General features: G+C 34.1%; 3 protein-coding genes across 3 annotated transcripts; 1 reads left to right on the top strand and 2 right to left on the bottom strand.

The window, feature by feature from the left end:
• Positions 1–26: 26 nt before the first annotated feature.
• Positions 27–4,812, top strand: LOC126653558 (uncharacterized). The gene is made up of 9 exons (XM_050347473.2): positions 27–131; positions 488–721; positions 945–1,212; positions 1,605–1,755; positions 2,445–2,667; positions 2,757–2,848; positions 3,055–3,190; positions 3,537–3,868; positions 4,157–4,812. Exons 1-9 carry the CDS (start codon positions 88–90, stop codon positions 4,405–4,407), a joined length of 1,731 nt encoding a protein of 576 aa, XP_050203430.1. The 5' UTR covers positions 27–87; the 3' UTR covers positions 4,408–4,812.
• Positions 4,813–5,376: 564 nt separating this feature from the next.
• On the bottom strand, positions 5,377–9,676 carry LOC126653559 (protein phosphatase 2C 57). Its single transcript, XM_050347474.2, has 11 exons — positions 9,286–9,676; positions 8,321–8,449; positions 8,120–8,219; positions 7,446–7,556; positions 7,116–7,195; positions 6,982–7,035; positions 6,761–6,877; positions 6,572–6,626; positions 6,130–6,162; positions 5,699–5,745; positions 5,377–5,596 (listed from the first exon to the last, which is right to left on the bottom strand). Exons 1-11 carry the CDS (start codon positions 9,603–9,605, stop codon positions 5,473–5,475), a joined length of 1,170 nt encoding a protein of 389 aa, XP_050203431.1. The 5' UTR covers positions 9,606–9,676; the 3' UTR covers positions 5,377–5,472.
• A 1,679-nt stretch (positions 9,677–11,355) lies between these two features.
• LOC126686023 (protein PLASTID TRANSCRIPTIONALLY ACTIVE 7) lies at positions 11,356–13,994 on the bottom strand. Its single transcript, XM_050380033.2, has 3 exons — positions 13,838–13,994; positions 13,684–13,746; positions 11,356–11,790 (listed from the first exon to the last, which is right to left on the bottom strand). The coding sequence occupies exons 1-3, from the start codon at positions 13,916–13,918 to the stop codon at positions 11,455–11,457; spliced, it is 480 nt and encodes a 159-aa protein (XP_050235990.1). The 5' UTR covers positions 13,919–13,994; the 3' UTR covers positions 11,356–11,454.
• Between the last annotated feature and the right edge of the window lie 241 nt (positions 13,995–14,235).

Raw genomic sequence — 14,235 nt, forward strand, 5'->3', positions numbered from 1 at the left:
GTTAATTATTTTGAGCGGTTCCAAACCGACCACATAAACCTCTCAAAAACGATAAACCCTTGAACTCGGTGGTTAACTCAGCTAAAAATGGCAGCTTCCCTTTTATCTTCTCTATCTTTGGGCAACAACAGGTACTCTCTCTCTCTGTGTGTTTATTTTATTTTCTGAAAGTTTTTGCGTAGGTTATGAAGCACTTTGTTTGGTTAATTGAACTCATCATTTAAAATCTCTGTGATTGACAAATAATTTGTAATTAAGCTGATGAAACTTTGGTTCATTGATAAGTGAAAGCTTTGAATATGTTAAAATTGCTTGAATTTAACTCCTAAAAGTGTAAAAATGTGAGAATGGATCTTGTTTGAATATTTTATAGTTGATAGAATTCAGTTCATGCGACCTAAAAAAAAGCATGGAGTTCGCAAAAATTCAATTTGGATGAACCTTGCACATGATTGATTCTTTGATGATCTTGCTTGAAACTCTTTAGGATAGCTCAAGAATGTGTTTCCTTACATCCAAGCTACCGGAAAGGCGTGAAATGCTTCTCATTGTTTATCCAAAAGAAAAGATGCAACTTCAAGCTATACATGGTACCCGCTAAAGCTATTGGTCGTCACTGCATATTGAAAAGTTTTGCTTCAGCTTCATCGGTAAATGCAGACACGGCATCCCGACAAAATCTTGCTTTACCAGATGTTTCTGATGAAAGTTCTTTCATGAGGTGAGAAATAGGAACTTATTCAAACATATGAACCTGATTTTGTACACTTTCGATCGCATTTATCACTCTTGATCTTTTAAAGGCTTGAATATAATGTATTATGAAGCTATGAGCCATCAATTTTTAGGGATTTAGTCCTATATCAAGACATTAAATTGCAAATTTAGTTTCTTTGCTAAAAAGAATGAACGCTTTAATGGTACACATAGTTTTGTATTAGCAGGTCTGAGCTGTATGCTCCAAGTAACTCTTCAGATGGTGTAAATGTTTTTGAGAGGCAATTGCAAGAGTTATTTAATGAAGTGAAGGCAATGATTATAAAGGGAGACGAAGATGATGCTGTGAACCTACTCCAAGCAAATTATGAGTTCGTGAAAGAACAGATCAGTGCAGGTGCTACAGGCATCGAAGAAGCTGCTACACTTGATGTCATAGCATTGGGATACATGGCTTTAGCTGATTTAAAGACTGTTAACTCTACACTGAATCTGGTAAGTTTCTTTTTACCAACATAATTGCTGTAGGTTCTAATTGATTCATGTATATGTGACTAACTGTTAACTATCACATTGTCAAAAAAAAAATGTTAACTATCACTTGTTGCACACAAAAGTTCTATTTTATGGGACAATGGTTAAAACCTATGCTTGTTCACTTTGTCCTGGTCTATTAAACAAACTTAACGAAGATCTCAAGAAATTTATGAGCTATAATTCTTTTCTCAATCTAATGAGCTTTTATTTTCTTTTAGCCAACATTATTCTCAAAATCTGCTATTTCTCAATAAAAATAGACGGCCAAACATTTAGGTGCATGCATACAACAATTTTTGGCAAAACCCATACCTCTTTTTTCCTCATGTTTCATTTTCATGGATGGCTAGTTGAATAAGATTGTTGAAGGTCTAAAAGATGATGTGCCACTTCTGGATTCAGTGCTTGTGCATATGGGAAGCATGTATTCAGCTTTGGGGAAGTTTGAGAAATCTTTGGTTGTATATCAGAGAGTAATTGGTATTCTGGAAAGCAAATATGGTAAGTTCAAGTTTTGTGTTAAACTTATTGGTTGTTCATCTTTGTCCCTGTTACATTGTAGCATCAGTAATTGACCCTTTACTTTTGACTACATCTGCATGCTAGACTAGTTATTCTATCAGTACCTTTTAAGTTTTAATTGTCAATGTAATATTGTATCAGAGTTTAGTGGCTTATAAATTACATCACTAAAACAAAGTATTGAAACTGAATGTGCTTGCCCCCTGCAACCGAAAAGCAATTTAACCTTTTCTACAGTCGATACCAGTTTGTTTTTATGAAACAACATTTTTCTATATTTGCCTAAGGTCATTATGGACTCAATAAAATAGAAAGTTTTGACAACAATTGATGTCTTTGCAATTTTTCTTTCATAGAAATGATGCTCATTTCTCAGGATGCTAATTTTGCTTTGGCTTTAGTCATGATCAACAGTATGAAGTTGTCTTTTTTAATCACTCCTTATTTGACAGAATCAACAGATAGTTTCTAGTAAATGAAAAATGAAACCTGAATAATGGTGATATATAGTTTGAAGAACTAAATAGATTTCTATATATTTGGAATGCGGTATCATGGTGTGTTATTCTATTAATGTACGGTCATTGCTTTTTGGATTTTTTTCTTATAATTTATCATCGAGGCCCTAAGCCTAAAATCATTAGTGATTGATTGCATAACTTTTCTAGGGGAAAGTAGCATCTTTCTTGTGTCGCCATTGCTGGGAATGGCTAAAGTTCTTGGTTTCGTTGGAAGAGTGAGAAATGCAGTAGAGATTTACCAACGTGTAATAGTTATTTCGGAATCAATTAAAGGTGCTGAGAGCGAAGACTTGGTGGTTCCATTATTTGGACTAGGCAATCTTTTGATTAAGGAAGGAAAAGCTTCAGATGCTGAGATTCATTTTATGAGGTTTATTTAGTTTAATGCTGTCTTTAGTGGATTACAGAAAGTTCATGTATGATTATTCACTTCATTATTTGTTTTTGTTTTTTTTATAGGATTTTGAGCATTTATAAGAAGTTATATGGGGAAAATGATGGAAGAACTGGCATGGCTTTATGTTCTTTAGCCAAACTGAACTGTTCAACTGGTAAGAGACATAAATAATTTTACTTTGAATTGTTAAGTAAACCAATCACAATTATATTCATTTTGTAGAACTCATTTGAACCAAACAAAGCATTAGGATGGTAAAAAAAATTCGATGAGAAATTGGATAAAATTTTATTTAATTATCACGTCTCTCATAATAAATAATCCCTCATATGTGCTGTGTTATGTTCCAATTTTATACAGGGAAAGTTGAAGAAGCCATCAACCTGTATAAAAAGGCCCTTCAGGTAATTAAGGACTCAAATTATGTTGCTCTGGACGACAACATCATGGAGCAGATAAGGATTGATTTGGCAGAGTTACTTCATGTTGTTGGAAGGTAAAGCCAAATAAATTATCTGGATGGAGAAATTTAAATGAACTTTTAATGTATACATTTCTTAGTCCTTACCAGCTTCTCATGCTTTAGAAAGAATTAAGAAACTGTTACAGAGAGTTGTATATAATGTCAGGGGGGGAATTGTGTCAGTAACATTAGAAAACAAACTAATTTATTGGGTTTAACCTGAATGCATGCGAGCTATCGAAGATATGCAAATGCTCTGAAAGTTCAAGTGATAGTGAATAAAATGGACCAAATTGTCTTTTTTTATTATTATTATTAATTTTTTCGATTAGCAAGAATGGATTTCTGAGTTTTTTTTGGTTTGTACTGTTGTTTTTAGAGGAAAAGAAGGCAGAGAGCTGCTAGAGGAATGCCTGTTGATCAATGAAAAATATAAAGGAAAAGAACATTCCAGCTCAGTTACCCATCTTTTAAATCTTGCGACCTCCAATTCCCAATCAAAGAACTTTGTCGAGGCCGAGCGCCTGTTGAGGATAAGCTTAGATATCATGATGAGAACAGTGAGCCCTGAGGATCAGTCTATCACCTTCCCAATGTTGCAACTTGCAGTAACAATGTACAATTTAAATCGGGACGAAGAAGCAGAACAACTTGCCTTAAAGGTTTTGCGCATCCGCGAGAAGGCTTTTGGAAAAGATTCTCTTCCTGTTGGTAAGTTTGTTTTGTTTGTTGCATTTGTACATGTTTGTGGGGCAAGTTTGGTCCGGAACCGGTGCAATCAGACCTAACTCTTTTACATGCAAGTCCAAGCTCAGGCCTGGACCCGGTTTGGATATCCAAGTACGAACCATAACTTAGATTTATACGGGTTCTGACTGAACTTTTACGGGTCCGCATAGAATTTTATCAAGATGTGGACGGTGGTGGATATAGTAGAGCATTTTATTGTTTTTGTGCTGTTTCATTTTCATATATAAATCCAATGTTTGTGTTGTGCAGGAGAGGCTCTGGACTGTTTGGTGTCCATTCAGATCAGATTACAGAGAGATGATACTGAATTATTAGAGTTGCTCCGGCGTGTTTTGAAAATTCAAGAGAAAGAGTTCGGCTACGAGAGTGAAGAGGTTATGCAAACTTTGAAAAAAACTGTATTCTACTTGGATAAACTAGGAAAAAAGGATGAGAAATTTTCTATGCAGAAAAGGTTATCTGCACTAAGAATGAGGTATAAGCAAATGGTTCAATATTAAAGGTGTTATCTCAGCTCGGATTGTGGAGTTTAAAGGAGGAAGCTCATCAACCTTTGAGAAACTGGCCAGGGGAGTCACACTTGCTCACATACGCCCTGCCATTTGAATGCCAAGGTCATCGAAATCTGTATCTATACTCGTAAATGTGTTGGATGGGAGAAATTCGCCTGTTTGAAGATTTGGCTTCTCGATATGCAAAACAAGAGAGATTTTGTGAAATGAGTGTTTGACGATGCACAATACAAGAGAGATCGTGTGCAATGAGTGTTTGAGAGAGGTCGTTGTAAAATGACGGTGTATGATGCACAGGTTTCTGAAGGTCATAGTTACTCTAAAAAGAATTGATATATGTAAATGAACTCCATTTTGTTGGCTAATTTCTTAACTGAACAGTTAGTCTATCTACATTTTGGCATTCTATTGATCATACAGACTTAGATTGGCTGGTTCAATTGGTTCGACAACAAGTCAAAGATCAGCCCGGTTTAGTTATTTTCTAACAACTGCTTTTCAGAAGCATCATAAAAACTTTGATGTACAGGATATTCACATGACAGGCCTATTGCTTTTTAGATGCATGATTAAAATTTGTAAGTCTTGTTTCTGATTATATTATCTTAGTATCGACTCTTGATTTTAGCAAAGCATGTGAGCGAGTGTCTTTCATCAAATATTTTAATTTTTGTTAGAGGTGACGATTTTATACATTTTTATACTTTTAAAAACATCTGGTGTCTTACTCTTACAGATGGGAGGATCCCGAAACAACCGTTTTCATTATCACCAGCTAGCCTAGTTACCGAGTCTAAATCGGCAATTGAATGTTTGAGCCGTAAATCGGCGACCATACCATACCGCTTCAAACTTTTAGAACAGCACTATTGGTCATGGTAACATCCCTTCACTCCACTCCTAGATAGAAATATGAAGAATGCAGAAGAATGTTTATCCCGTGATTTCCTAAACAACGAGCATAACGATGAGCATATGGCATTCTTCTTATATGATCCAAAAATATACAAATCTATGTTGATTTATATACAGAACCTATCAGAAGCTGATTATTTATAAAGAAAGTTGAGACGACAACCAAATCCCCAGCGACACTATAGCAATGGTAGCAAATGCTTGCCCCAACTCGAGCAATACATTTTGTTGCTGGAGAGGCAAATTTTGCCAGTCTGTTTTCCTGCGCAAAACAAAAAGGTTAAGATTAGTTCGGATTGGTGCTTGATCGGAAGTCGAAAGCATAACAATACATATCATGCAAGTACATGTATGAACTGCATACCCTAAATCAGCAATTACGATGCTAATGTTGTCTTGTGAACGTAAATCCTGAAACATTAAAAACTTTATGTATTAGAATTGTTCAAGCATAATATTTTTAAGGGTTAAATATAAACTAGATCGTGAATTTTAACGTAGTTTGCAGTTACAACACAAATTTAATTTTTGACAATGTCAGACATGAACTATTAATTTTTTTCAATTCGGAACACAGAAATATATACACTTTTCCGGCATCCACGTCTGCATTTTTTATCGAAAAACTACTCGATATTCTTCATTTTAAAAATTAATAGTTTGTGTCTAAAATTGTTAAAATTTTAAGTTTTTATTATAATTGCAAAATACGCTAACGTTCATTATTAGTTTTACATTAACCCTATTATTAACTATACTGTAGAATATGACTAATTCTGCATGTTATGCTATTACCAAGGCTTTGTGTGCGAGCTCTTCAGAAGCTAGCTGAAACCAGAAAAGAGAAATGTTAAGACTTCAGAATTCTGATAACATCAACTACAGATGCAGATTTACAAATTAAGTAGCATGGTGAAAAGGGGTCGATCCCCTTTTTCGTTTTCAGATCTTGATTTTGTTCGATAATAGGAGACCTGCTAATGAAAATACTAACACAGTGACACCTGAAATCTCGAGCAATTGTCTATGTTGCACGGAAACCTATCGAGTGCTACATCTCAAAATTTTGTTTATATTTCCGAAAAACGCTTCTGAAATACGGAAACTTTATTTTTGTAATATATTCTTATAAAATATGTCATTTTCCATTTCAGCATTTCTGTTTCCGTGCATCGTAGGCAATTGTTTGAGACTGATTGACGATTGTATAAATACTATAGAACATGATAACAGTTACCTGAACATCTCCATGTTTACGAAGTCGGTTTCTAACGAAGGAAACTGCATCTAAGCTGGAAGAGAACACAGCAGCAATTCAGCACAAGATAGTTGACAGCGCTTTTAATCGTATTGAGACAATTAGCAAAATGGTAGCAGAGGAAGAACTTATCATTCATAATCAAGAGTCAGAAATGGACTAACAAACCTGTTCATGTAATCCCATAAACCATCAGATGCTAACATTACAAATTCCGCATCCGATCCCAGAGGTACTTGAAATACATCTGGAGATGCAGTCATCAAATCCCCATTAAATTGAACTCTGCCAAAATTTAAAATCTGAGCCGTTATCAAGGATCTGGTAATGCATTGAGGATAAGAGTATGTAGATTAGCATAAACTAGAAAAGTGAGACCCAGTATGTACCTAGAAATGAATTTTTTAGTCCATCTCCCTTCGTCGACTCCTTTCCGCAGCATCCTACGGAAATATTCAGCAAATTGTCAGGAAATGAGTACATGTTAAGTATTATATATACAGAAGTAGTTAAGGGACAGAACTCGTTTTTCTTCGACTTGAATCTTATATCACCAAAAGCACGTGATACAGCTATATCTCCGCAAATTCTTCCATTGACGATCTGCATTTTTTTAAGCACGAATCATTGTTCATTAGCTTAGCTATCTTATCTAAGGTTATTACTAAACCATAAATTTAAGCAAAGGGCGTAGACTCGCATAATACTTCACAAAATAAGGCTTTTATGGGATGACATATTGAAGATATTAAACTAAAAATGAAAAAAAAAATTCACCTTCGATGCAATGTTTGTGAGAACAATAGAAAAGGAAGTGGAGGCAAAACAAAATCATGAAAAAGAAAAAACACACCCAGCCACCTGCTTCTCTGATTCTTTTGATTTCTTGAAGAGAGACCTTGTTGCTTCCATAAGGTCTATGCGATTCAGTCAACACTTCAGCTTTGCCGGAACGAGATAGAACCTGCATAAACATATATGCTAAGAATTTATAAAGGTACTATGATAGTTTTGTGTAGCATGGAAACAGAAAGGGTTAAATGCAAATTCATACACCAACTTTGACCTAATTTGCAATTACAACATAAACTTTTAAACTTGGCAATGTCGGTAACCAACTTTCATTTCTTGGCAAATTGGTACACCGACCAATCATAAAACGACAAATGGCGGTTTATTACAATGTCCACGTTAGTCTTTTTTGAGTTTGGTGTATCGATTTGCCAAAAGTGTAAAGTTGGTTACTGACATTGCCAAGTTTCAAAGTTTATGTTGTAATTGCAAATTAGGTCAAAGTTGGTGTATGAATTTGCATTTAACCCAAACAGAAATGCCAAAGCGAAAAACACTAAAACGGAAAATGGCGAAACTACGTTTTGTTTGCAAGAACAGATTAAAAACATTGAGTTTCGAAGTTCAAAAAGTATTTCCAAAACGAAAAAAGAATCAAGCGGTTTTCGTGCAATACAGATAACAGTTAATCCTATTTTGAGAATCAAAAAGTGGAAGTTAAATAATATCTCGTACCAGGCATGAATCACCAATATGTGAAACGATGAGCTTATTGTTTCCAATGAACATAACGGTGGCTGTTGAACCAGATTCATCTCCGTCGACAGTTTCAAGCCTGATACAAATTAGAACACAATCTAATTTTCCTTCAATTAACTCTAATACAAATTGTAATCATACTTAGATTGTTCAACACTAGAAAACTGTGTAACTTACAGATTTGACAACTTTTTATCAACATTTTCAAATGCTTCTACCAATGCTTTTCTTGTAGCATTGAAATCTTTCACAGTTAACAGCAAGCCACCTTGTAAAGCTGCAACACATTCCTTGTAAAACTCATCCCTGAAACGGGAATCGAACGAAGACTCTCAGGTCGAAATATAATATCATAACCTACCAATTTTAAACTCAAAATGAAAGTCAGACTCTTTGATAGTTTAAATTCTTCTGCACCAATTCGGTAGAATTCTTGCTCAAGTTGGACCAATTACATGGAAATAAAAAATATTATTTTTTAAGCAAACTTTCAATGTACTATATGTCTAATAATACCTAATAAATCATATTTTAGCATGTTTGTAATTATAACACGACCTTTAAAATTGGCAAACTCTACTAATTTTCAGCTTTCGGCGAATCAGAATACCGTCCAATTTTCTGTCGAAAAATACTTATGTGGCTACCGGAACAGTGTATATTATGATGTCCACATCAGCGTTTTTCACTAGGTGTTTTGATTATCTAAAACATGAAAGTTGGTGACTTAATTTTGCCAAGCTTTTAAAGTCCGCGTTGTAATTGCAAATCACATTAAATTTCGTGATTTTAATTTACACTTTATCCAAAAAAAAGAGTCAAACCTTTTAGATTTTTTGAAATCTAAACACTTCAAACTCAATTTTAAAGATTAACAACAATTCTAAATTATCCTTAAAACACTGAACATACATATATCAATTAAATAATTAATAAAATTAGGCCAAAATTATTATTAATTTTTAAAAGTACTTTATAATTATGAGAATTAAACAAATTTAAATAGACAAACACGTAAAAAAAAATTGAATTATTTTGGATCATTACACCTTCTAAAAAATTGAATATTATTCATATTATAGCATCTAAAACATTTCAAAAATTAGAATAATTAAAAATAATTTCAACATTTCTAGTCATACCTGAGAAAATTGACAGAAGCGATACCGCCGTGACCGTCAAAAACTCCGGCAAAAGAGAATCCATCAACAAGACCATCTGACCGAATAATTACCTTATCTTCCATCTCTTCACGAGCTCCCTGCAAGCTCGTGGAGCCCAATCGGATGCCACCGGCGTCAGCTAAAGAAGACGGCGCGTCTATTGCAATAGCGGAGCATTGGCTTATCGGTCTCGCCGGAACGAAGCTGTTCGTGTTCTTGCTACAGGTTTTGAAGTTGGAGCCGCCATAACGGAGCTTCGTTGACAGAAATCTCTCGAGTTGAGGATTTAACAGTGCCATCGACTGAGTTAAGTCACCGAGTTGAAGTATTTGCAGTGTAAAGCGAAGAAGAAGGATAAGAGGATGAAGATTAACCACTAACTGATTTAACGACTTGTATTTCACACTGAGAGTTAATGCTGACGTGGACAAATGATATGCCTACGTGTCGGAAACAAAATATATTATATAAATATATTTACTTTTTGTAGTTGAATCGAAGTTGAATTAATTGAACCGTATATTGGTGGTTATATCAACTCGGCCACCGATTTGGGTTTTAATAATCCTTCTAGACCGGAGTCGGATCCGTTGATCATGGATTGTGTGTTTTTAGCGAAACAGTTTTCTAATTTTAGTGTTAATAATGTAAGTCGATCTTCGAATCAGGCAGCGCACGCTTTAGCGCAGTATGTCTATTCCATGTCTGGTCAAATCATGAGTGGTATAATTATATCCCTGAATTTTTTACGACCATTGTCGTTTCAGATTTGATTCAGTAATAATCCTCGTTTTCTCGTCAAAAAAAAAATATACATTATGTTGTACTATAAAAAAATCTCCCAAATGTGAAAATGTACTCCCATTTCTATCGAATGAGACAATGTACTACCATTTGTATTGTCAAAGTAAGTATGTCGATGGATATGCTGAAATATCATCATCAACTTTACTATAACCAATGTCATTTTAAGAAATTTTATTACATTCTTTTATTGTTTAACCATGCCATTTTATTTTTGAATTAAAAGCAAAAATTTATAAAACTAAAATATTTTACACTTTTAACACGGATTTTCAACTTTAACAATTTAAAATGTAGTTGAATATTTTTGCACTTATTGAACTATATATAGACCTTTTACATAACCATTACTAATATTTCATTTATTAAATTTTAGTAACCCGCATATCATTTGTACAACAGCCGGAGGATACCCGTAGCTTTAAGCTAATTTTTATCGTATACGGAAAACAACGAAAGGTGTGGTTGACCATATTGCATGACTTAATATTTTTTATTTAATTAATAATTAAATAACACACTAGAAAATATCGGCATTTGCTCAGTCATTCAAGCTTAACTTTGGGGCGCTCTTGATGGGTTGGGAGCTGCTTGGAGTCGCGGGTTTCGCTACATAATTCTGGAAATGGACAGCAAGCTTGTTGTGGACAGCTTGAACAACAAGGAGATCAGAGTTAACGCTTCTGCAAATATCTTGGGTGCTATCAAGAAGCTTTTGGAATATGAGTGGTGTGTTTCTATTAAGCATGTTCATAGGGAAGGTAATCGATGTGCCGACCGTTTGACTAATCTCGGATACCAACACAATGTTGGTTTGTTTCACTATGATATGATGCCAAAGGATATCTACAGCTATCACAAGTACGACCTTGCCGGAGTTTCGATCCCTCGTGTGTGTAGAAGACCTTAGAGCGGTAGAGCCTCCTCTTGTTTCCTGGCTTTGGCCATTCTCTTGTTTCAAAAAATAAAATAAAAAATAACACACTATTTTCGGTCAGCCACATCAGTAAAAAAATTACTAGTCTGAAATGATTCTATTATTGTAAAAATGATAGTTACAGAATACCGTTAATCGTTCTGTAACACGCATATTTAACCCATTTAAAATACAAATTATGTTTTTTTAGAATTTAAAATACCGGACAATTTTTTAATTTTATTTAAATGGTGATGTTAAACTTTGAAATATATGGTTAACATATCAGTGTTCCTGGTGCACATCATTTGCTGGTTGTCATCAAAATGTACATAAAACCATCATATATGCATGTTTATATTTGATTAGATTTATTAACTAGTCTTAAACAAGTTGAGGTTGCTCTAGAAAATTGGAAATTGCAGAATTCATGTATAATATTCCTTCATATAACCAGGTCCTGGCTTTAAAGGATCAGATTCTTCGTATGCCACCGGACGGTCATAGCCAGCATCAGCCATTCGGTTACTAAGCACGTGAAGGATCGCCTTTTTCTTACCTCCGTACTCATCTCTGTTGGCCTCTACATATTCAATGGCCTCAGCTGCTACCTCATTCACAAAATCAAACCGGTTATCCTCCGACAGCAACAATTTATGAATATCCATTGTCAGGACCTTTCCGTCATCTTTAATCTTCCTGACCTGCTCCTCGAGGAAGGGAACTCTACCCAATTGGTACCTTAACATGTCATCCTTCTTTGTCTGAAACAGTAATAGTAGCCATAAGCATTTCCAGCCAACACCTCACGGTTGACATATGAAAAAACTATGCAAAATTATCTAGCACTGCATTTCGGCGTTTCGTCTTCATTTTCAGAAACGGTTAACTCTGAAACTTTGTATTTGTAAATTATTACCTATTCTAGTACAAAAACATTGTTTAGTCGTTTCGTTGTTTTCCATTTCAGTATTTCATTACCATTTCCGAGCAACATAGATGAGAAATATCTATACATGCTTTATAAACTAACCTAATTATAATAGTTTTTCACTTGCACGTATGCTTTAAAGAAGTGCAACATCATCTCTGAATATCAATGTCATTGTCTGACCACTAAAAGCCCCAACATCCCAATCCGTAGGAATTCAACATATGAACTAAGCAGGCCTAATTACTTAAAAAAACCCCACCTTGTAACATTTTTTCGTTTACACCCTCACCTAGGAAAAAGTTCATTTGTACCCTTTTTTTTTAATTTTTCGTTTTCATCTCTACCCTAAAATTTAAATTTTTGACAATTAAATTAATTAAAGGATGAAAACATTGTAAATAATTAATAATACTAATGTTTAATTAGAATATAAGCTAAATATAAATGATCATTTTGAATATTTTTCCAAATAAAAAGAGGTCAAATTAGCTCTTTAGGGTAGAGACGAAAATGAAAAATCAAAAAAAGGGTACAAATGAACTTTTTCCTAGGTCAGTGTATAAACGAAAAAATATTACATGATGGAGTTTTTTTAAGTTATTAGGCCAACTAAGCATTCATGGTGAGTATTTCATGAGACTTTCGCACATTTTATCCGATAAATTCACCTTTTCAAAGTTTAAACAGTGTCTATTTATGGACTGACAAATTCCAAACATATACATGTTAGCTTAAGAAACAAGAACTATGATTGAAGACAACAGTCGACAGGAAGATTAGATATGGAACAGAGGTGGGTTCTAAAGGATGTTAGCAATTGCTATTTGCAAAAGATAGCATTTTGACTACGATAAAGGGAATAAAAACATCTGATAGGAAGAAATATTTAATCACCATTGCAAATTTATCCAACAGACTGTCTATAGAACCTAGCGCTGCCAATCATATTCATCCGAAGAAAAGCTGAAAAAGACTTTACTCCGAAAAAGAAACATCCAAGCACTAGATTTGATCGTGAAACAAACATATACATATACATGTACATATACATAGAGCTAGGTTTGATCTTGAAACATCATGGTGCAGTATGATCTTGAGGAAAGTATATACAGGAAAAAGATTACTATGACCGACCCCAGCTGAATTTGGATCAAAACTCCATAGCTTTGAAATTTGTGAAACAAGAAGTTAATATAGTTAAGTTGAATGACATGTATATTTACACCCTTCTTCCCATCACCTATAACTCAATCCATAAACCTACAAACTTCATTTAATTGTTTTAACAAAGAAGATGAAAAAATCACTATAATAGCACAGGAAAAGCAGTCTGTTTTAGACCGACTGCGTTGCTATACACAAGTCGGCGAATCTAGTCATTTTCGTAGTAACCGGTTGAGCTAATTACTTCAGGCTCGGAAAGATTATAAAGATATACTAGTTCACAGCAGCATTGTGCAGCCAAACCATTTGACTATTGAATGAATGGTAAATATTTCTCATAGAAACTCTATTCAATCAAAATTTCTAGGCTTAGCAACATTCAGAAAAAAAAAACAATTAAAAAAAATGACTACTGTACAATCTCAAGGATAAATTTTATTTTTCAGGAAATGAAAAGGCACGCCAATGTTGAACTTGCTCATGATAATTAACAAACATTTTCCAATAATTAGAAATTAATAAAACATTTCAATGAAATAAAAGAAAAGAAAAGAAGTACCAATTGTCTCCGGCGCCACACTTTCCGATGACTGCCACTGTTCTGCTTTAATTGAGCAATTACCTGAGAAAGAAGACGAAAGATGAAGCCATTTAAACTTTGATTAAAATTCTTTAAAATTTCTGAAAAATTTAAGAGAGATGAAAATAGAGACCTGGGTTTTGTTTTTGTTGAAGAAGGAAGAATTGTTGAAAGTAGTTGAAAAGGAAGAAGAGAAGCCAAAGGAGATGGCCATTATTATTGGTAGCTTTTACAAACTTCTATCTTCTAACATAACTCAACCGCAGTGTAGTACCAGCAAGCAGGACTTGAGGCATCTAAACGCCGCGTTTTCTTCATGAGAATAATAGTAATTTTTTTTTAACAATTTATCCTTTTAACAGAAATTAAAAATAAATTAAGTCTTTTAATTTTGCGTTTTTTATTTATCTGGTTTCTGAACTTTCATTTGATCTTATATAGTCACTGAGTTTTGATATTTGGTCTTATCTATTCCGTGAACTTTGATTTTTTGATTTTTCGGGTCCTCAAACGTATGTTCATTCCGTGATC

The sequence above is a fragment of the Mercurialis annua genome, linkage group LG6, assembly GCF_937616625.2.
Source record: "Mercurialis annua linkage group LG6, ddMerAnnu1.2, whole genome shotgun sequence".
In the NCBI taxonomy this organism is placed as follows: domain Eukaryota; kingdom Viridiplantae; phylum Streptophyta; class Magnoliopsida; order Malpighiales; family Euphorbiaceae; genus Mercurialis; species Mercurialis annua.